This window comes from Dendronephthya gigantea, unplaced genomic scaffold, assembly GCF_004324835.1.
Source record: "Dendronephthya gigantea isolate DGI-Jeju-01 unplaced genomic scaffold, DenGig_1.0 000013F, whole genome shotgun sequence".
Lineage (NCBI taxonomy): Eukaryota > Metazoa > Cnidaria > Anthozoa > Malacalcyonacea > Nephtheidae > Dendronephthya > Dendronephthya gigantea.
In genome coordinates, this window is record NW_021163023.1 from 623,148 (window position 1) to 645,362 (window position 22,215).

At 37.3% G+C, this 22,215-nt stretch overlaps 3 protein-coding genes across 3 annotated transcripts; 1 reads left to right on the forward strand and 2 right to left on the reverse strand.

Annotated features, from left to right (window-relative positions):
• Positions 1-1,358: 1,358 nt before the first annotated feature.
• Positions 1,359-15,816, reverse strand: LOC114519244 (E3 ubiquitin-protein ligase RBBP6-like). Its single transcript, XM_028539343.1, has 15 exons — positions 15,282-15,816; positions 14,318-14,411; positions 13,925-13,958; positions 12,088-12,138; positions 11,352-11,440; positions 10,458-10,578; positions 10,234-10,370; positions 9,394-9,557; positions 9,198-9,298; positions 8,958-9,061; positions 8,190-8,356; positions 8,047-8,122; positions 7,176-7,442; positions 4,857-6,718; positions 1,359-4,073 (listed from the first exon to the last, which is right to left on the reverse strand). The coding sequence occupies exons 1-15, from the start codon at positions 15,445-15,447 to the stop codon at positions 1,741-1,743; spliced, it is 5,766 nt and encodes a 1,921-aa protein (XP_028395144.1). The 5' UTR covers positions 15,448-15,816; the 3' UTR covers positions 1,359-1,740.
• A 550-nt stretch (positions 15,817-16,366) lies between these two features.
• Positions 16,367-19,620, forward strand: LOC114519322 (Golgi to ER traffic protein 4 homolog). The gene is made up of 10 exons (XM_028539440.1): positions 16,367-16,585; positions 17,408-17,486; positions 17,582-17,663; positions 17,779-17,854; positions 17,958-18,037; positions 18,103-18,241; positions 18,317-18,460; positions 18,562-18,640; positions 18,739-18,814; positions 18,884-19,620. Exons 1-10 carry the CDS (start codon positions 16,473-16,475, stop codon positions 18,967-18,969), a joined length of 954 nt encoding a protein of 317 aa, XP_028395241.1. The 5' UTR covers positions 16,367-16,472; the 3' UTR covers positions 18,970-19,620.
• Positions 19,621-19,850: 230 nt separating this feature from the next.
• Positions 19,851-21,981, reverse strand: LOC114519291 (40S ribosomal protein S2). The gene is made up of 6 exons (XM_028539405.1): positions 21,927-21,981; positions 21,293-21,429; positions 21,129-21,218; positions 20,757-21,038; positions 20,199-20,358; positions 19,851-20,105 (listed from the first exon to the last, which is right to left on the reverse strand). The coding sequence occupies exons 2-6, from the start codon at positions 21,425-21,427 to the stop codon at positions 19,915-19,917; spliced, it is 858 nt and encodes a 285-aa protein (XP_028395206.1). The 5' UTR covers positions 21,428-21,429; positions 21,927-21,981; the 3' UTR covers positions 19,851-19,914.
• Positions 21,982-22,215: the final 234 nt, after the last annotated feature.

A 22,215-nucleotide genomic window follows, 5' to 3' on the forward strand; every position in this document is an offset into this window, starting at 1 on the left:
ATATTGGTTTGAAACGTTATGCGTTTATATATAAAACCGTTATGCAAAACGTAATTAATTTTGAAAGAAAAATCAATTAGAATAGAAAATATGGTTGGAAGAAGAAAAAAGTGTCTCGCCGCAAAAATTAACAAATGAATTAAATGATTTTTAATATATTGTTTTATTAAATACCGAATATTCGTTGCGCATTTATGGCTGGGATGAAGGAAAGGGCATAATATTAATAAAATGGTGTTTTGGCCAGAAAATCTGGGTACATGACTGCATTGTCATTGATCTAATATGTTGGTCAAAACCCGTTGTTCGAAGCTATAGGTTGTCGCTAAACCTGGGTTAAATGTTAATCAGTGTTTTAGTTTAGTTTATGTGCTTCTGAACCACTGTCCGTTTTAAAACTTTAGAAAATATTACTTTTATCGGTCCAGTAAATATTTATGAAAAAAGATGTTCATCCTTGCATGCAGCGATAAAAAAATATTGTAAAGATTTGTTTTAACCCATGCAGGGTTAACAGCCCTAGATATAGATTTCGTCGAGTGACGATTTGAGGTTGTCTGGTCGACAGTGTGATCAAATCTCAATTGTAGTTCTTTTAAATCAGTTTCTCAACTTAGAAATGTCAAATGCATAACTAGTAATCAAGACCTTTGCTAATTGAGGAAAGTGTGACCCACAAGCTCTTTACGACTTTAGGAATCATTTTCACACGAGAAATATCCCCCTGCGAAGAAATATTGGTGATATTTAATATCAAGGAAATCTGGCTTTCGTCCTCAAATTCATGCGAGCATTTAGAAAAACAAGTTTCGAGTTTTTAATCTTAACTTTTTAAATCTTATTATACATGCAGTACGGTAGTTATATTTAATCAATAAAAACAATAAGTTTAATTAAACATTTTAAGTAGAATCTCAAACACCGCTGTCAAGGAAACGCGAAAAAAGGCAAAAATCTCAAAATCTAAATTCAATGCATGCGATTATGAAAGGTGTTTAGCAAGTGTATTGCGAGAAAACTCTGGTAAGCTCGAACTATATTTGATTACGGTGGAATTTTCAGTAGATTTTCGACGATGTTCGACAAGTGATTTGCACAAATGTAAAAACGCTCAACTGCGTTGTAACATGTCTGCGAACAAGTTTTTAAAAGACTGTGCTCAAAATCAACGTGGTGTAAATCCCATTAATATTGATCGAATAATAACTTGTGCGAATATTATATATTTGTTCACTAGACCTACACATCAAAGAAGATAAACCTTTTTGAAACACTTCTTTACAGGATTTCAACGTCTGTGGACACGAAAATTACACACAACAACGATATTTTATAAACAGTAAATTTAATTTCATTCTATATACGAAAATAAATATTTTTACACCTTTTCTTTTTTCGAAACACCACACCAACAGTCAAAGGTTAACTACAGAAACACCAACAACGACAGGAAGATTTAACAAAGTGTTCTATAAGGAAAGAAAAGCCATCCAAACCTTCAGTATGTTCAATGCGTGATGCATGCGGAAATGAAATGTTTTAAAAGTCATGTATGGTAAATGTTATCACACTATTACAACATTAAACAACCCCCAAAAGAACGTGAACTACAAACACAAGACTACAAATCGAGTTTCAAGTTTGCACAAAATATTACATTATGAAAATTGTGCCGCAATTCAAAAAAATTCTGCGGTGCCATACGTTCGTCATCGCTCGGAAAACGTCGGTCGGTGTTCGTCATGTTTTGGCAAAATTTCGGAATGAAGTATAGTCGGGATCATCGTAGTCGTCCAACATCTCGAGAGAGGATCCTGTTCCCACACCTGAGTCATAACTTGGGTAGGCTTTGAATGAATTGTGTTGTTGTTGGTTAGCGCGGATTTGATCGCCGTTATTACGCGTTTTTCCACCGCTTTCTTCGTTGCTAAATGCTACTAAAGCTTTGTGGTCTTCGGCGGCTACTCGGTCGCTATTTTCTTGTTCTTTCATATAGTCAGTATTATTGCTTAGTTCCACAGAAGTATGTTCAGATGCAGTTTCTCTCAAGTTATCTTCACTTAGTTTCCTTCTTTCACCTTCGTTCTCTCCTTTGTCATCAACGACAGCATTTGTGACATCATTACGTGCGTCACTAGTGACATCATCGCACACGTCATCAGTTACGTTTTTTTCGACGTCATCAGTGCCGCCCTCACCCAGGTTGCCAGTGATGTCACCATAGAGAAGTTCAACGTCAGCGCTTTCGTCATATTTAGCGTCTCTTAGCAACGCTTCTTCGAACAGATCATCTCCAACTGGTTGATTATCAACTTTGTCTTGAAGAGACGCTTCTACAATATTACTATCCGCCAATAACTCTTCTTCATCCACCATGGCATCCGCTTCCTTCTCGATCACGTTATTTTCAGCTTCAAGTACATCGTTTTCCTGAACTTCTACTTGGGTAATTTCATTTTCCTTGTCAATAATTTCCCTGTCTAACGCTTGTTCATTCTCAACGTCGTGATCAAGCTCTATTTCTCCCATTTCTTCCACTTCAATGTCTACGACTTCCTCTTCAATGGTCTCATCTTCTTCCAAACTTTCTCCAAATATATCCTGCGCATTCTCAAACTTTCCATCCTGTTCTTCCTCAACCTGATCTTTCTGTTCTTCCTCAATCTGATCTTCCTGTGCTTCAACCTGATCATTCTGTTCTTTCTCAACCTGATTCTCCTGTTCTTCCTCAACCTGATCATCCTTCTCTGCCTCATCCTGTTCGAATTCTTCTTCTTCGACGTCTTCCTCCATATTCTGCTGTCCTTCTTCTAGTACTTCTTCCTCAACCTCAGATCCAATCTCATCTCCTTCATTCTCTTCATCGTCTTCCTCATCTGCTTCACCCTGAGAATCAACCTCTTCACCCTCAACAGACTCCTCGTCGTCATTCCTGTCAACATCATCGCCACCGCTATCCTCATCTTCACCCTCATTATCAACGTCAATCTCCTGAACACCTTCATCGCTCATCTCCTGATGCAGGTCTTCCTCGTCATAATCCAGTTCTTCCACTTCATCATCGTCATCATTCCTACCTCCTGTTACTTCCGAAACCTCAGCTACATTTTCCACTTCAATGTCCTCCTGTCCCATAATGACGTCATCATCGCTGATCTCACCGCTCCCAGAATTCACCTCAACTATTAAACTATCTGCGCCACTTCTATTATCATCACCAGCCTCGCTTCCGGACTCTCGTTCCACATCAGATTCAGCCTCATGTGACTCACTATTGAGAGATATTTTTTCGTCATTAACACCACGTTTATCACGACTTTTCTCTCCAGCTTCGGCATCACTGTCTCCACGTTCTCCTCCGGACTCATCATCATCATCCTCACTGGAATAAGCTCCAGATCGCCTTCTTTCTTTGCGTTTAGATTTCTTCTTATGTTTATGCTTTTTGTGCTTCTTTTTATGTTTTCTCTTCTTGTGTTTCGCCTCCTTTCGCTCATCTTCGTTTAGCGAGGATTTCTTTTTCTTTCTTTTCTTTGGTTTCTCAGAAATTTCGTCGGAATCCCGGGAATACTCATCATCACTTTTTGAACGTTTCCGAGAAATCTTTCTTCCATCATCACTATCCTCAGATTCAGAACTCCATGTCCTCTCTTTCCGTTTCTTGGCTTTCTTTTGTACGTCTTCTTCAGAAAGCGAGCTATCATCAGATTTATAACGAACTCTAGACTTTTCGACATTCAAATTGCCCAAACCATCACTTTCTCGGTGTTTTATTTTACCTACAGAATATTTCTCTTTATGAGAAGATTTTAAACTAACTTCACGGATATCACCGCTACTATAAGTCTTTTTCAAATTGTCTTTTCTGCCTTCCTTTAAAGTCTTTTCCTCAATAAGTCTATTGTCTTTGGAAGGCCTTTCTTTCCGTTTTTCCTCAACCGCAAAAATATTACCCTTAGCGGTTTCTTTCGCTTTTTTGTCCTTAGTCTTTTCAGTTTTCTGCTGATAGCTTTCACGATCATCTTTAACAATGCGTTCACTTTTGTGTCTTTTTTCAACCACAGGGCTGGAACCTACAAAATAGAGAACATATTTTGTAAAATGTCAGAAAAAACTTACACTATACGATTATACTGCTACACTATACGACTGAACATTTAAAAAAAAACAGTTTTGACAGTGACGAATTCGTGAATTATTTGCAAAAAGCCTCGCTAACTCGGGTTTGTTTTTGCAATAGGGACGAGATAACCTTGTGTCCGGGTATGAGTAGTGTTATTTCGTTCAATGAATTGCCATTGAAAAAGGAGGAATTTCGTTTTAAACTTATTCGCCATTTTTTTTTTCATTTTTCAAGTTAATCAAAAGTGGTATAGTGATACACCTTTTTACCAGAAGTAGTCACTATTTATGCATTTTGATTGGGTTACTGAAGTTCCTCATTGTTTTGCCACCGACTATTGTGTACATTTTCGTACTTTACCCCATGGAATAAAACCCATTTCGCGTTGACTATAGCCTCTACAGGCAAATAAAATCGGCTGAATGTTTTAGAGAAAATATGAAACGTTGGATTTGAAGACGACAGATGAAAAGTACACGTACGTTTCGTTTTGACCATTTGTCTGGAACAGTTCGCTTGTGTTCAGTGTTACAAAAACGTGAAAGTGATAAACATGTTTTTTTTGTTAAACAATTGCAGGATCTCGTGAAAATAAGTACAAAGGCAAACATGCATGGTAAGATCTAAACCCCAACAACTGCACCAAACTAGAATTTTTCTAAAAACCTGATGAAATTATTTGCTCCCATGAAAAAAACTCATCACTCTCGTAAAAAGTAAAGATATAACCAACCTCGGCTATCTCCTTTTGACGAAGAAAACCTCTTTTCATCAAATAAATCCTCTTTTTTTCTTTTACGGTCTTTGTCATCCACGAGTTCTTTCTCACGAAAATCTTTTCCTTTTTCGCGCGGTAAATCCGATGACTTACCCGCGAATTTGCTCCCCATGGACTCTTTATTGTTCGAATTCGATTTTTTCTTAAGATTTTTAACCGGATCCACAAAGTCCCTAGCAGAGCCTTTCTTAACGATATCTCTAAGATCGGATATTGAGCATTTCCTAACTGTGGCTATGTTGGACTGATAAACGACCTCCTTTGACCGCTCAATTTTATCTAATTCTACCTGAGATTTCTTCTTAACTGAGACTTTTTTCTGCGACGATTCAAAAGCATCACACATTGTCTTTTTCACAAACTTTGCCGAATTCATCAGCTTGCTTGATTTTCCAGCGTCAACCTTCCGTTTCTCTGCGATGTCATCGTCGACATTAGATTCAATCTTCGGTTTTTTCTTAACGTCTCTTTTCGCTTCGGCAGATTTGGTTGTTTTAGCTTTTCGTTTTTCCTCCGGACTGTCAGAACTGTCGCTTTCTTCTGAAAATTTCTTTTTGACATCCCTGTTTGATTTCGTACTCTTAACGTTTTGTTTTCCTTTCTTGCCGCCATCGTCACTGTCTAATGGTTTCTTTTTGATCTCCTTCTTGGACTGAACAACAACTTTTCGTTTATTTCTTGCAGTTTCAACATCCCGTTGAGACATTTTAACGTTACCTTTCGACTCCTTCACCACAATGGCTTTACTGCTTTCCTTAACGCTTACTTTAACGCTCGTCTTTTCTGAAATACGTTCACGTGTATCAGACTTCCTTTTCTCCTCCGTTCTCTGTTCGTTTGATTTTACAGTCTTAACCGCTTGCTTTCCACGAGCATCATCACTCAGTTCCGATTTATTCTTTGTATCTTTTGGGTCGTTTTTTCGTCGTTTCTCGGAAAGACTACTCTCAGGAACATCATCACTCAGCTTCGACACTTTCTTAGCCTCCTTCGGCTCATTTTTCTTCCGTTTCTCGGAAACATTGCTGTCAACAACTTTTTTTGTTTGTTTTGGCTCACTTTTCTTCTGTTTCTCGGAAACGCTACCATCAACAGCATCGCCACTTGGTTTAGACACTTTCTTTGTATCTTTCGACTCATTTTTCGTCCGTTTCTCGGAAACATTACCGCTAACATCGTCACTATGTTTTGGTCTCTTTGTATCTTTCGGTTCATTTTTCTTACGTTTCTCAGAAACATTACTTTCAACCTCATCATTTTGTTTGGATGTTTTCTTAACCTCTTTCGGGTCATCTTTCTTTCGTTTCTCAGAAACACTATTGTCATGTTCAACATTTAATTTTTCCTTCGCTGGTTTTGTGGTTTTACCGTCCTGTTTTATCGTTCGTTTCTCTGATTTTTCGTTTTCATTGTCTCCTTTTCCCTTCGAGTCTTTCGTAGTTGCAAGTTTAACAGTTCGTTTCTCTGGCAAATCATTCACGGCTTTGGTTCGTTTCTTTGTTTCTTTAACATCCGGTTTCTTTCGTTTTCTTCTTTCGCTCTCCCTCGAGGGCGATCGTGATCGGTCCCAGTTCACCGGTGTACGCGACTTCGATCGACTATACGACCGCGAAGGGGACTTGGACCAAGAATGTGACCATGACGAGCGAGAGCTGGAGCCAGTTCGCGACCAGGACCTTGAACGTTTTCTCGAACGGGCATCGGTAGGTGATCGGCGTGAGCTCGGCGATTCTCGTCGGTCTCGTCCACTCCGACTTCGATCTTTCTTTCGACTTTTTCGGTCACTGTCGTCTTTACGGCGTTTTCGCCTTCCTCTACTAAACAATAGAAATATTCGTACATTTAGTCCAGTTAGAAAGCTTCAGGTTTTTCTCCGTAGTAACACTGTAAGAACAAGAAATTATCCTCACTGGAGCTCTAGGAAGAACAGTTTAGAACTGATAGAGCTATCCAGTATAAAGTAAGTTCAGTTTGGGTTATCTCCTGTAGTAACACTGGATCAGTAAGAGATGATCCTTACCGGATCTCTACGAAGAACAGTTTAGAACTGATAGAGTTATCCAGTATAAATAGTCTAGTTTAGGTTTCCTAAAAAACACTAGATCAATAAGAGATGATCCTTATTGGACCTCCAGGAAGAACAGTTTAGAACTGATAGAGCTATCCAGTATAAAAAATATTTACTTTAGTTACGGTGTTCTAATGTACTAACACGAAATCAACAAAAGATGGGCCAGTCAATACAACACTCTTAAAAATCTATGATCTTCTCACCTTTCATGTAATTTCTTCTTAGCTCTGTAAAATTCCTCTTCGTTCATCATCATGCCTGGCTCCATGTTGGTAAATGGTAATGTATGACGGGTTGGTACGAGGGCAGGATGAGCGATATGACCGTAGGGAGCAGGGATGTTAGGTACAATCGGGTGAACAATCGAGTGGTGAGGTTGGTAAGTGCGTGTGACTGGCACTACGTAGGCCGGACGGTGTATTGGTGCTGCTGGAACGGGGACAGCCATAGGTTGCACCATACCCTCGGGTCTAAGAATTACATATGAAATATGAAAGGATTAATATATGACAGGACAATCCCGATAGTGAAATTTAGGTAGCCCTGTGAATTAGCACTGCATGGATCAATAAGAGAACACCCTGCTAGATTTCTTTAGGAAGAAGTTTAATTAAAACTATTAGACTATCCAGAACAGACTAAAGTTAGTTAGGTTTCTTCCTGTAGTAACACTGCATGGATGATCAATAAGAGAAGGCGCTGCTAAATCGTTTAATTTTGTTTTGTTTTAAGGTTTCCTCTTGTATTAATGTCCTGTTTCTAGGATGGCTTTATTGAGGGTGCAGGGAGTGTGCACCCCTCTAGCCTAGTTCCGGGGGCGCGTACGGGTGCAAATTTGGATATCAGTTCAAATTTGTGTACGAAATCAGTGCCCAAGTTATAAGAATTTTAGTGTATTTGGAGGCTAAGAGCCTTTTCCGAGGCTCTGACTCTGACAATCTAGGTAGTCTACCTAGAGTCCTAGACAGCTGGCATTTGTGCTTAATCCTTGCCCGACAAATAGTCTGCCCCTACGAAACCGCTGTAGATCAATCCCCTGTAATAATAATGGAATATTCATCTTGAATATCTCACCTGTGTAAACGAGGATCAAGAACAGCTGGTTGTGGTATAACTTTGGGCATGATTACTGTTGGTGCGGTTGCGTTCGCTAAGAATGGAAAAGAGTTTAAGACTCGAGAAACGAACAGACCATAAGCCATATATAAATATCATACCCGGTACAATAGCAGGTGTTGCCTGTGGTGCGGACGTCGTTAAGGTGGCAGTAACTGTACTCGTTTGCGCCGGTTTTGATAATTCGGTTGCAACAGAAGCTGTCGAGCCACTAGACACAACGGCAACAGCAGCAGCAGTTGTTGCAGCTGGAGGTACTGGAGTCGACCTAGAATTCCAAGCAAGGCATTGTGAATTATCTAAATATTACCGAAAGATATCAAGCCATGACTGAGCATCCTGATGAATCGAGAGCTAGATTTTGTGGCCTAGTAAGCAGCATCCGTGTGTTAAATTCTGTGCTAGGTTCAAACTTCATGCAGTAGGCTAAGGACGCAAATCTATGTCAAACCAATGTAATTTATAAAATATTGTTTTAATATCTTATCTGCCAAGTATTTTAATTTCTTACCCGCAGCTGGAGACGAATAAAAGCTCTTTAAGCCCGTTTTCCACTAGGCGAATTTATTCGCGCGAACAGATAAAAAGTTGGAAGCGATTCTACTTTTTCGCGGCGAATTTTTTCGCAAGCCAATCACATCACCGGATTTCAGATATCGCTTCGCGTCCCGCGAATAAATTCGCCTAGTGGAAAACGGGCTTTAAACATCTCTCGATGCCATGCCGAGTAGAACAAAATGGAGAATTTAATAAGCCTACAATTAGCTTCAACTATTCATATCAGATGAGCTTAGTACTTAGTCTTAGTACAGAACAGTGATGTTAACTCGTAAATATTGTTACTTGTTAGTGTAAAAGAAGTAACTGACCTTCCTTGAGTGATGTTACTATCACCATCGCGATGGGCACTGGGAGACGACGTGGCAGATAATGAACCACCTTCGAAACCGGATGATCTGATCTTGATGATTGCCTACGACCACAGAACCCATCAAATTAGTAAATAAATGAGACCCCATCAATTTGCATGCATTCAAGCGAGGGGCATAACCTCTAAAACGTACTAAAACTTGGAAATTGAGGTTTGAAATTTCGTAAGGGTTAACTACCTGGCGAAGATGCTTGTTAATGACAATGGACGCTGGTAGCACATCTTCCGTTTGACAAGATGGACAAACATGATCATTTTCCAGAAGATATTTCTCGATGCCTAAGTGGATTGAATTGACATGAAAACGCATGTTTCAATAAGCAGTATTGTATGTACATCGGATGTTGGAGGTTTTACTAGTCCTTAAAACCTACATGAATCACAGAAGCTTTCACCACAGCACGGAATAACGACAGCGTTATTCATGATCTTCTTGCAGATCGGACAGAAATATTCTGGTGGAATCGGTTTCTCGGCTTCAACCAAACCTTGGGAGTTGTTGGCCCGCTTCTTTGTTGCAGCCTGTTCGTATGCATTGCTAGAGAGACGAGAAAGGACGCTTAAGGTCTGTTCACACGATCCAATTTTGTTGGATCCAATTTACTTCTGATGGATGTTTTATAATCTGTTGTCTTATAATGCATATCAGCAGCAATGCCAGCAAATCCACTGAAGCCAATGCACTACGGCTTCACCAATAGCCGACTATATTTCACACGTCAGAAGTGAATTGGATCAATCAAAATTGGATCGTGTGAAAAGACTTTTAGATAGATCAGAGAGGGATTTATTGATAAAAAAGAGTAGCAACAGTGTATATGGTGGGAATTAATGACCTACTGCAGGTCGAAACACTTAAACTAGCAGCTTACCAACCAAAGGTGTCAATCAACAACTACTCATATAGCTACCTGGAGAAATAATGCCTATACTTACAAGGAAAAAACATACTTCGAAGAACAACATCTTGTAAACTAAAGATATGAGCTATTGACAACAAGACAATAATTTAACGGTGATATTTTGACTTTATTTCAAAGTCATTGCCAAAGTCATTTTATTCTGATTTGACGATGACTTTGAAATGAAGTCGAAATATAACCATAAAATTATTGTCTTGTTGTCAATAATTCGTTTACGAGATGTTATTCTTCGGAGTATGTTTTTTTCTCTTGTGTTTTATGGAATTGTCTGCTGGTAATCCCAATACTTACTGATCAACTATGGGCACAGCATACTGTCCTGTATCTGGGATCAATAACGCTCCTTTCTGTGTCGGCTTGTCGGCTAGACGGAGGAAACTCTTTGGGATTCCTGTGGTCCGACGCACCTTCATGTCGTAATTGGGATCCTAGCAAACGGCCCAGACAAGACTTAGAAACTTGTGTTGAACTTAAGGAAACTCAAAAAACACAGGAAACATTTCCTCGGGTCTTACGTTGTTCTTCGGACAATTCTGTATCCAATGGCCTGGTTTTCGACATCGGAAGCACATGTAATGAGCTGGAGGTGGTTGACGTGGGGCAGCGCTGAATTGACGGCCTTTTGGTTTAGCATACCTGAGAATTAAACAAGATATTTATTCTATATTTCAAGTTTGACGGTTAATTTGCCAATATTAGATTACGACCTGTTTTTATGGAGCGAGTTAAGGCTCTTTACCACTCAACGCAAAATCAACTCGCAAGCTCGCTGCGAGTGTTTGTATCTAGCATTGTGGTAAATGGGCGAAATGAGTGACTTTTCGATGAGTGAGTGAGAGCCTCTTGTCTAGGCGAGGTAAAAACAGTCCTTTATTATAATTTGAAGTTTCCACCTTGCCTAGTCGGGATAACTCACCCAATATAAACAGTATAAAACTCCTTAAAGTGGAAGTCAAGTCTGTATGTAAACAAACGGTTTGTTTACATTTTTAACTTTGTCTTATTATTTAACAATATTTAAGTTCACTTGTCTATGCTTTAAAATAAATATCAATTAGAATATATATTTTGAGGAATACGAAACAAGCGAAATTTGGGCAATTTTTACATCAGAGTCCGGTTGTTCGAAAGGCGTTTAGCTTAAACGGAGGATAAGTTCAAATTGAAAAACAAAATTATTCATTTATTGAACAACTGAGCCGAATTATTTCGATGTACATAGTTTAATTGTCAATGAAAGTATATATTCAATGCATAAGATGTAGGTTCAATCATTTACAAGATGTATGAGAGTATTTTTAAACTTTGACTTATCCACCGTTTAAGCTAAACGCCTTTCGAACAAACGTAACTTAGTATCTGTGTGGACTATCTGAAGCCTTATGGGTATGATAGAAGTTTGAACGTACGATGATGGGTCCCAGTCCTCTCCCGCTTGATTCATCATCGCGGCAATCTTGTCTTCTTCGGAGGCGTTTGCAGACGCCAGATCTGCGACCTGGAACGAAATAGAACATTTCAAGATGCGCGCAGTGCATGCTCTCAGCTCAGCTCAGCTCAACCAACTGAATAATGATCGTGAGAACGATGAAATGCGTGCAACACGCAGCAATTTGTTCGTGAAAACGACACTTGCACTGGTTGTGGAGCGTTGATTTACAAGAAAGTTTCTCCTTTGCGTAGCAAGTTACATAAAACCCACAAGAGTCAATTTAGGAAGCGATGTATTTGCACGCGCGCCTTTTTTGGGTTATACACCCTCCCCTGAACATTTTCATTAACCCCCCCCCACTATTCAATCAGGATAAAGAGTCGCGTCATAGAAATGAAGATTTTTAACGAAGAAGTAGGACTGAAAACAAAGATTTTGAGCTTAAAACAGACCCAAACTCGGAATTCACAAGAGTTCACCCTCCATCTCACAATTGTCAAATGCACCACGAAACCTCAGGTGAATTTTGTGCAAATCACATATGGCCGTAGCAACGTGCATTTGCGTGGCACACGTTGGAAATGTTCGTGAGAACGTTTGTTCTTTTCTCTCACTGAACCTCAATATACGCGCAGCAATATTTTCAAGCGGAGCACGCTATTCTGGGCGCGCGCAGCTACAAAGTTTGTTCAGCACGAGACATTTAACATTACCTTGTTTAGTTTACTCAAAGGTACAACTGGCATCACATCTTGATCTTCAGTCTTTTGAAAGTGAACGGAAAGATATGATAAATATGGACCGAACACGAACTAAACCATTTCAAACACAAAGGTAACAAGGTTAGTTCAACATTTGTTAACGAAAATCATCACAAACTGTGGCCAACCGACAATTTAAAAAGTTTCAAAATATAAAACCAAGGCCAAAACGGCAAAAGGACAAACTAAGATGTTTTGAAAATACAATTTGAGCGAATTTGACCGGACGCATATGTTTAGATTGTAAATTTCCGACCACATCTAAAAGATCTTATATACCAGATTGATGATTTTGAAATAAACATAAAACTGACATTCCCAAACAAAAATATATTGTGTTTTTGAAATGTCTTTAAGATTACAAACTTGAACTGGGTGTAGATGATAAACGTTGATATATAGCTATTTTTACCATTTTCTTATCATCTCAAGCCTTAAATTGTCGGAAACACAAAATGTCACGATAAAGTAAAAGATAAGAGGTAAGGGATACATGTTTTTAAACGGTTTAATACTGATTACAGTTTTACAGAACACAACTCTTAACTTTCCCAGTGTGCGTTTTTGCAGGTAGAACAAAATGATCAGTTGTTTTAGAGTGAGCCGGATTTTTCACCAATTTTTTGGAGGAAAACTGTCACGTGAGCTGCTTAAACCCAACGAACTTGTTATGTCTTTCAAAGGGGGAGGGTTGAAAAGAAAACGTTAGTTTCCGTTTTGCTAAATTTGTGATTATCTCCTTTCGGGGGTTAATCCAGCAGGGTTGGTAAATTATGAACTTCCCTAGGCCAAAACCTGGTGTTTCTGTGGACCTCGAAGGTCTATATCAGTTATATCAGTAGCCTTTGCAGTGGTTCCAAAATAAACAGGGAGATAATACTTGAGTTTGGTGATCATCCACATGTTACAAGGACATGCATCCTAACCATCAGATAATGACACCATTGCCAAAGACCTGTCCAGAAGACCAGTACAGCTTGATGATGTCATCATCATGAAAGGTCATTGACTACCAGATTAAATGCAAACTATTTGGGGGTGCAAAGTGCTATCACACCACCTGGAAATGCTAGGACTTCCTACATGTTCACACTGAGATTTTCCCTCCTGTACGATAATTTTTGGATAGTTCTACTGGAACCTCAACTCTGTAATATCACAAAATCTGCACCCCCCCAAAACTGAAACCAAGCATGCAGATGTGAATGTGGAATGACATCATCATTCAATACTTTAGAATGATGTCATATTTTAGATGTAGTTGATGACAGCTTTGACAGAACTTAAAATTTCATAATTGTTCATGATCATGATGTCATCACTGAACACCAGTCATCATAATTAATAGCTGTGTGATGATGTTATCATTCATCATCTCAAAATGATGTCACAAATCACAATCATAATGGCAAGTAATGATACACATGGCATCAGAATGACATCATCAACCGGGGAAATGCTAGTTGAATCACTACAACAACACACAACAAAAACGTAAAAAAAACTTTATTCTGACCAAGTTGTGGTACAACTTGTGCGGCCAAAAATCAATCCAGGAGAGATGTGAAATGTTTATTGCAGATTAATCTTTGTACAGTGATATGTTACAAAGAAAAAAAGAAAAATTTAAATGAAGAAACGCATTCAAAAATATTGACATAACATTGATCTATTCGGGACTATGCCAAGGAAACGAGAATTTCATTTTGAAACAAAACTTGTTTTCATCAATGTTTGCTAATATTTAGGAAATTGTTTCTAGGCTATTAAAATAACACATTTTACGTACTGGTTTTGCTTCTGCTGGGGACTGTGGTCTTTCGCTGTTAGGATAGATAAACAAAAAAACACATTAGTTATCTTGCATTTGAAGACCCTCAGAGGTACACCTCCCTCCCTTTTAGGAAAAGTACACCATAACAAGAAAAATTTAGCCCTTCAGTCCCCAAAATAATTTAAATAACAAGATTTTGTTTTAATGAAGATTTGACAGAATTTGCACTGGCAAAAGAAATGCATTTATCCTGGAAAAATCTCCCCCAAGGTCCTCTAGATCTATCAGGTGATGATGGGGCCACCTAATATTGTATCCTTGTTGTAGCTAGTTCCTATGTGAACCATTTTGGAGTGCCTGCAAACAATCAGGGCTTTATTGTTGTCCGAGTTTATTGAAAATACTTACGCTGCAGTTAAAGCTTTTCCTTTTGGGCCAAGTGGAATTCTTCGGATGATAACTGAGGCATTCTTTGGGATCTGAGTTGTATTGTCTGTGTATGCTGGAAAAGATGAAAGTAAGATTTATATAAAATATATTTGGTTACATGAATGTTTTGACAAATGCTTTTGGCTCCTCCGATAAAAAAGCAGGTTTGTATTTGATTACTGTGTAAGGTCAAAGCAATGGGGAAACAAAAAAGAATCACTGCATAAAAGTTTTTAATTTGTGATGTCCTCTTTAATATTTTCACTGTTTGCTAACCAAAGAAACATGGGAAAACAAATTGTTTCCTAGGAAGGAAAAATGCTTCCTATCCAATTTGGATTCTTCCTGTAGAAACATTATTGCCTGTTTATTCCTATTTTTAATTCCTATTTCTAAATATGTTTAGTTGAAGTAAGACTGCTTTGTCTAAAATTCACCAATTCTTCTCAATATTAAATGTATCCTACTAGCTTTTCTCATCTAAGACTAATAGACAGTAATAGTTGGCTACAATCAAATATCATGTTTCAAAAGTGAGCAGCTATCATATATAAAAAAGACATTTTACAATAAATAAATTGCCAAGTAGGGCAGCTTAGATCTATATAAAGACACTCTGAGCAGGATATCCAACTAAGGATGCAGTTTGAAATATATCCTTAGATCTTGTTGTTTTTGAAATATTGCAACAATATTTATCACAGATTTCAAAAACTTCACCTGGGAAAGAAATGTCCGCATAACCCCCCCAAAACTATGCGAAATCACAGTTAATATGAATTATAAAATTTGAATAATATGAATTGGGAAAAAATTTCAAAGCCTCAATTTATGCCACATGGCGTGAGACACACTTATATAAATCCTTTTTTTTTAATGAAGGAAGTTAAAATATCTTGAAAGACGAACCACGGTGCTGTTTAAAGTCGAAAGAAATCAATACCTTCTTTAGACTGTGCGTTCGTGACTTCCAAGTCATACTCTGAGGATTTCGTCTTGTTCTGTGACATAATGGACTTTTTGAAATCTCCAAGAGAGATGGACAGTCCATCAAAGGATATGGTTTTGTACTCCAAGTTGTTTTTGAATTTGTAGTGAACGACGGACATTGTTCAATAGAAGTTGAATATCTTCAAACTGCAATCTTCAGCAAACTCATACACGAACGACGTGAGCCAAAAGCCAGGGGTAAAAGGTGGCAAAAGCGATTCAGCTCGCCCGAATAAAGATGGACGTAGTATCGTCGTTGGATAGCAACAAACACATTTATATCGTTGAAAACAATTGTATTTTCTCCTTTAAAACCGCCATCTTTCACACGAAAGAGTGGGTTACACCTGCTGTTCAAAAGTTCATCTTCAAATGTGATATTTGTACAATTTTTTGAGTGAATTCTCAACTAAAATTTGAACACAAAATTTTCCGTTTCTCTGTAAAAATCAAACCACACTACCACGCAAATTTCACTACGCATGCGTAAAGATCAAGTATTAGTGACGTAATTAATAAGCCAATTAAGTAATTCTTACGCAATAATTGCGCAAAAAAGAGACTGGTTCTGTGGTTCACTGGGCGTAGCGCAGATGACAGATCTTTGGGTAAATAACGCCATAAACAATGATAACACTAATGACAACTAATAACAATAATTCAGTGATGATTAAGTAAAAATTTCATGCCCGATTATAATCTTATCTAAACGTGACCCTAACCCTTACTCAAGCACTAACCCTAAAGGATTAGATTAAGGATTAAATAAGTGGATTCTGAGTCTGGACGTGGAATTTTTGGTTATAATTATTGGAACTATTGGTTTGCAAGGCTTAAGAGTTAGGATCAGGTTTAGAATTAAGGTTAAGATTGTATTCGTGGATTTCGGAAATAAAATTAATACCAATAATTCCATAACCTGAGTCCACGGACGCAATCCTTAATCTAAATCTTTTGTTTTAGTGGTTGGGGAAGGGCGAGATTAAGGTTTAGGATTAAAGCAATTTTACTTTAGCCTGCTTATATATATTTGTGAACTCGATCGCGACATGAAATTTTTACCAGCATAGTACAGTGATATTTTGAGATCAGTTTTGCTGTCTCCCGCATTCCCCCCCCCCGAGAATTTTAGGGAAGTTACAAAATGGCTGAAACTTTAAATCGTGGTGCGCGAAGAGTACTTTCAAAACTTCAAAAATCCATCGAAGACGGCGACCATTACGAAGCTCATCAAATGATAAGGACGTTATACTTTAGGTGGGATATTACATGTCAGTCTAGTGACTCCTGGTCATTTTACTCGGACTAAAATGAAGTTCACTCACACCTGTTCTAATACACGTACATTATAATGTATACAATACCTGTTTATGTTTTGCGTTTGTGAGTTTGCAAATAGAAAATTTTGATGTGCTGTGCAATTTAACAATGATTGTACAATACCGTATCCACCCTTTGATATACGAAAATATCACATCTTTTATAATAAAACATGCGAAAATACCGCAGTTTGTAAACTTATAGTATTGCAGTTAATAAATATTGTCCCTGTTCTTACTGTCACAGTATGGAACGGAAACACAACTTGCAATTTCCTTTTAATGTATACCTAAAATATACTTGTGGTTGACTAAACTTGTGATTTATCTCCTGACAAAACTTTCTAGCTAGTTGGTTAGAGAAAGTGGTTCCTGTAATATGCCTCATTTTTTTTGGTAATTGGTTGTTTGAGAGGGTGTTGTTTAAGAATTTTAATTGGCAGGAAATGTGACAGAAATTAGATATTGTTGTGTTTTTGTCTTCTATAGAGACATTTTTGCGATTGAGATAAATGCCGTAGAGGTTGCCTAAAATATAATAATGCGTATTGCAAATAAGCAATTGCTGGTCCATTAGCAAACTTGGCTAAATTTTGCAATCATTAAAATAGGCCCAAGCAGTGAATGGTGACCAAAATCACAGATATGTTTATCCCTATCAGAAGGCATACTGTCGCTAAATATTTTTTAAACTCAACTTTGATTCACAATAGCATATTCATGAGTTGTAGATTAAATCAGACTTTTGTTTTTGTTCAAGGTACATGAGTCAAACCAAACACAAAGATGCACTTGACTTAGTTTATGATGGTGCAACTGTACTATTAAATCATGGCCAGGTCAAATTATTTAACTTTTTTGAAATATTGATTTAAGATTATCAGAATCACCTATTTTCTGCCAATATGTGCTAAAACAAATTTATTACCCACAGGAGGAAAGTGGATTAGATCTATGCCAACTTATGTTAAAATGTTTTGAAGAAGCAGATTTTTCTGTGAATGATGAAACATTAGGTACTGTATTGAGAAAAGAAAACAGCTAGTTCAGGCAATTCTCACTAGATTCCTATATATTGTTCTATATGAAACAAGTTTTCAAAGTCCTAAGTTTATTTTGTTTTGATTTTAGAGAAAATAACTGCCCATTTTCTACTCTTTAAACCTTGTTCAGCTAACAGACATGAGTTTATAGATGGTGCACTAAGGTACTTTTGCATGCTAAAAACTGCATTCTTTGGTTTCCTTTACCATAATATCAATTAAGACACAAAATGAGAAAAAGTTTCTAGTTTTTCACCTCCGTTTTAGCTGGACGGCAAAGAAAAGTAAGGAATGGACATTTGGACATCCAAGATTAAATCTTTTATGTGCAGAGACTTATTGGAAGGGTAATATTTATAATCCTATGATCAGTGTGTTGAACAATCAATTTGATTTGACTCTATTCTTTCAGAACGCAATTATGGTGAAGCACAGTCACACTTTCTTCATGCAAACAGTGGTCAACAGTGTGCAACAATGCTGATTGAATATGCTGTTACCTGTGGATACCCTAGTGAAGCTGATTTATTCGTAGCACAAGCTGTGTTACAGTAAGTTGTTTGTGCATTATTGCTTTTAAATATGCAATTTCTAGTGTAATCTGCATTTCCTCTTCAAATTTCCAGATTCCTATGTCTAAAAAGATCCTCAACAGCTCATTGTGTGTTTGTTCGGTACACAGGTCATCACCCAGATTTTTCTGGCATTGGACCACCATTTGAGAAACCATTATTGAACTTTCTCTGGATTTTGTTAATAATTATTGACCGGTAATCAGCCAAATCTAAGTTTTGTCATGTTGAAATCATAGCATCTCAACAGTTGGTTGTATTCTCAAGTTGACACAACAATTTAACATATTCTTATCTAGGAAAGGCACGATAAACCAATTCACAGTATTATGTGAGAAATATCACCCTTCCCTAAACAGAGATCCAAATTATCTGGCGGTAAGATTGCATCATAGTCAGTGATGACATCTGACTCATTGGTGTTTTAACATGCCTCATTGCCTAATGTGCTATGTACTTTGTCATTCTTCCCTTAGTATTTAGACAAAATTGGGCAATTGTTCTTTGGATTAACACCAAAGCCAAAGGAACCAAGCATGAACAATTTTCTTGGTGAGTGGAAGTTGTTTGGGTATTTTTAAATTGATAAAGAAATTTTATAAAATGTTTGTATTTCTTTAGGAAATCTTCTTCAAGGTCTTACATCTGATGAAGCAGAGGAAGCAACAACATCATCAGTTGAAATGAAGACAGAGGATCTTGATTAGAAATTATAAAGCCAAGTTAAACTTGGTTAAATGTTTCTCTGATGTTGAGTAGGAATTTTGCAGATAGATACTACTTCTAAATTTTTTGTATGTATTAAAATAACATTCAAATGCTTCACCAACATTTCTGAAGCTATCATATACAGAATTTCTACTGGAATAGCAGAAAATTTAATGTGAGCCTCAACTCAGTATTACTATGTTTTGCCATCCATCAATGGCACTAGCCCAATGCACAAAGGAAACAAGATCTCTTCTCCATAAACTTTTAGGCAATACAGGAACTTGTTAACTATGTTCAATCTGAATGGTTAAATTTACTCTACACAATTCTAATAATTCGAGTAATCGTCCAATTTGTTCACTAACTATAGTTACAACCTAACCAGTCATTTAATACTATTATCTCCAGGTGATAATGCAAGTGCTTTTGTTCATATTTATATCAATGCTGTTAATAATTTCCAGTTTAATCTGCCAATTAGTGTGCAAAGAATGTATGGCTACTCCACCATAATTAACTAAACAGTTAAACATTGGAGTTCTGTAACTGTCAAACTAATATAGACATAAATCAGAGTGAATTTTGTTATATATGTAAAGAATACAGATGTACTTAATAGTTTCCTAAAACAGAACATTAAATTGCTTATCCAAAAACAATTTTAGTTGTATCAAATGCTTACCTTTGCAATTTTGTTCTAATATTCAGAGATTTGCAGATGATACTGGTTTGCACTTATAAGCAAGGAAACTGTTTAAGGAGTGAGAACTGCATTGGTCAGGGCATGTTTAGGTGGGACAACTTTGCTGGGCAATCCATCAAGTCAAACAGTATGTTAAAGATGTTCAGGTGGGAGGAAAACAAGGACAAAACAACATAATTTTAGGAAGCTTTTATTTTGTTTACTTTCCTTTCAATCTACACTCAAGTCCAATCAGGGTTTAATATGCCTTCCCAGCTGGTGCAGCAGGTTGTTCTGGTTGACTTGCTGCTGGTGCAACCTTGGGCAAAACTGGTTTTGCTAAGAAATCGGTGAATTCCTGATATGGTACCTTGCTGAACTTATTCTCAGCCCAAAGGTCTGGTGTCAAGTACTCATAAGTCCTTGCAATAGCTTCAAATGTTGCCTTTGCTAAAGAATACAATTGTGGTAAAATGTCAGTTATCATAGTAAAGAATTTATTTTCAATAACATGTTAATAACAGTTTTACTTGAGATACTTACCAAAGTTTCCCAAGGTAGCAGTTGCACCTCTGGCAGATGTATAACAATCATCAATTCCTGCCATCTGTAACAACTTTTTGGGTACAGGGGCTGATACAATGCCTGTACCACGAGGGGCTGGAATCAACCTTACACGGACTGAACCACATTTACCTGTTACCTAAAAACAGCAAATTATTATGTCAAAGGTAAACATTAAAAGCTTGTCAACAGAGAAACCTACATTTCAAAGGAATTATTAAGGAATATTCACATTATACTTGTTGCAAAAAGTTTTCATTTAGATGAATGAAAATGTGTGCCTGGTACAACATTTTTGCTTGTTTTACCTTACCACATGCAAGATTTGAAATGTAACATCACTTCAAGGTAAAAAAATTACCTTAAAGGTAATTTGTGCTAATATGCCTCTACATGTTAAAAAATCAGCATTACTCAGAAATTATTTCTCTTGCATCGTCACTGACAATCAGAAGCAGAACTGGCAGAGAATAGTTTCATCATTGAAAGCTATCAGCGGTTTCTGACTTAATAATACGGAAGGTGACTATTACTCACCTTACAAGGCACAGTATGAGGTTTACCGATTTTGTTACCCCAATAACCTCTTCGTACGGGAATGACAGACAGCTTGGCCAAAATGATTGCACCTCTGATAGCTGTTGCAACTTCTTTGGAGCATTTGACCCCAAGACCAACATGCCCATTGTGGTCACCAATCGCAACAAAGGCTTTAAAACGAGTTCTTTGCCCAGCTCTGGTTTGTTTCTGAACTGGCATGATTTTTAAAACCTCATCTTTCAGAGCCGCACCAAGGAAGAAATCGATTATTTCAAACTCCTAGAATAATAAATGTGAATGGGTTATTCTGAGAAACGATCAGTTCCAAAGAAAAACAATGAGAATAATATTCAACTGATATAAACATACCTTGATTGGCAATGAGAAAAGATAAATCTGCTCCAATGATTTAATTTTCAATTCTTTCACCAGACGTCCTAATTTGGTCACAGGCACCCACTTTTTAAAAAATATGACATTCATTAGTCAGGAATCAAAGGTGAAAGAATAACTGTTATTTTCAAGCAACTAACCTCTTTATCATCGGGTTTTCCTCTGCCTCGCCCACGACCACGTCCTCGCCCGCGTCCTCTACCTCGTCCTCCACGACCAAAACCTCCACGTCCAAATCCACCTCGTCCACCACCGGCTGGTGCTGCGTCCGCCATTGCTAAAAGAAATAAGGGATTTTAGTGAGATGGGTAAATAGGAATCACTCTTATTACCTCACTCTTCAATTGAAAGAAGGGCTGAAAGGTAACTTCCTCACAATATACAATAGATCCATATATCTACAATTAGATTGCTTTGTGTGTGAGGCTGTGAGCTATGATGGACTTGATGGTATGCATACTATTATAAATTACTATATTACTATATATTACTATACTATATATTACTGTATCCTATTATTTATATACAAAAAATATAGTAAATTCTATGAAAAAATGTTTAAAAAGTGCCATTTATAGATTGTTCATTCAGTTGTAAATCGTTACAAAACACGCTGCTTTCAACTCGGTTTTCTGGAACGTTTAAAAAAGCATTTTTTTTCAAAAGCATCTTAACACAAAGAAAAATACAATATCTAATAGATCTACAAAAAATAAAACGACAACTACGGCTAAAAACATAGGATTTAAATAGATTTAAAAGCACTTTACTCACATGATGGTTCTTTCAAAACTGCGAGAATTGAGAAAAGAAATTTCCAAGCTCCCAAAGCCTTATGGGCATTCTGACCCAGTCTTCCTTTCTCCAAAAGTATATAAAAACTCTGGAGACTCCAGATGACCATTCATGAGAGCGTCGTTTCCTTAAAATTTTTCTTTCTTTGGCAATCCCGTAGAAACAATGTTGTGGAAACAAAATTTAACAAAATAAATTTTCTGAAAAGTCGAAATGTTTCTAACAGACTCTTAAACATTTCATCTTTTCCCAAGGTTGACTTAGTTTG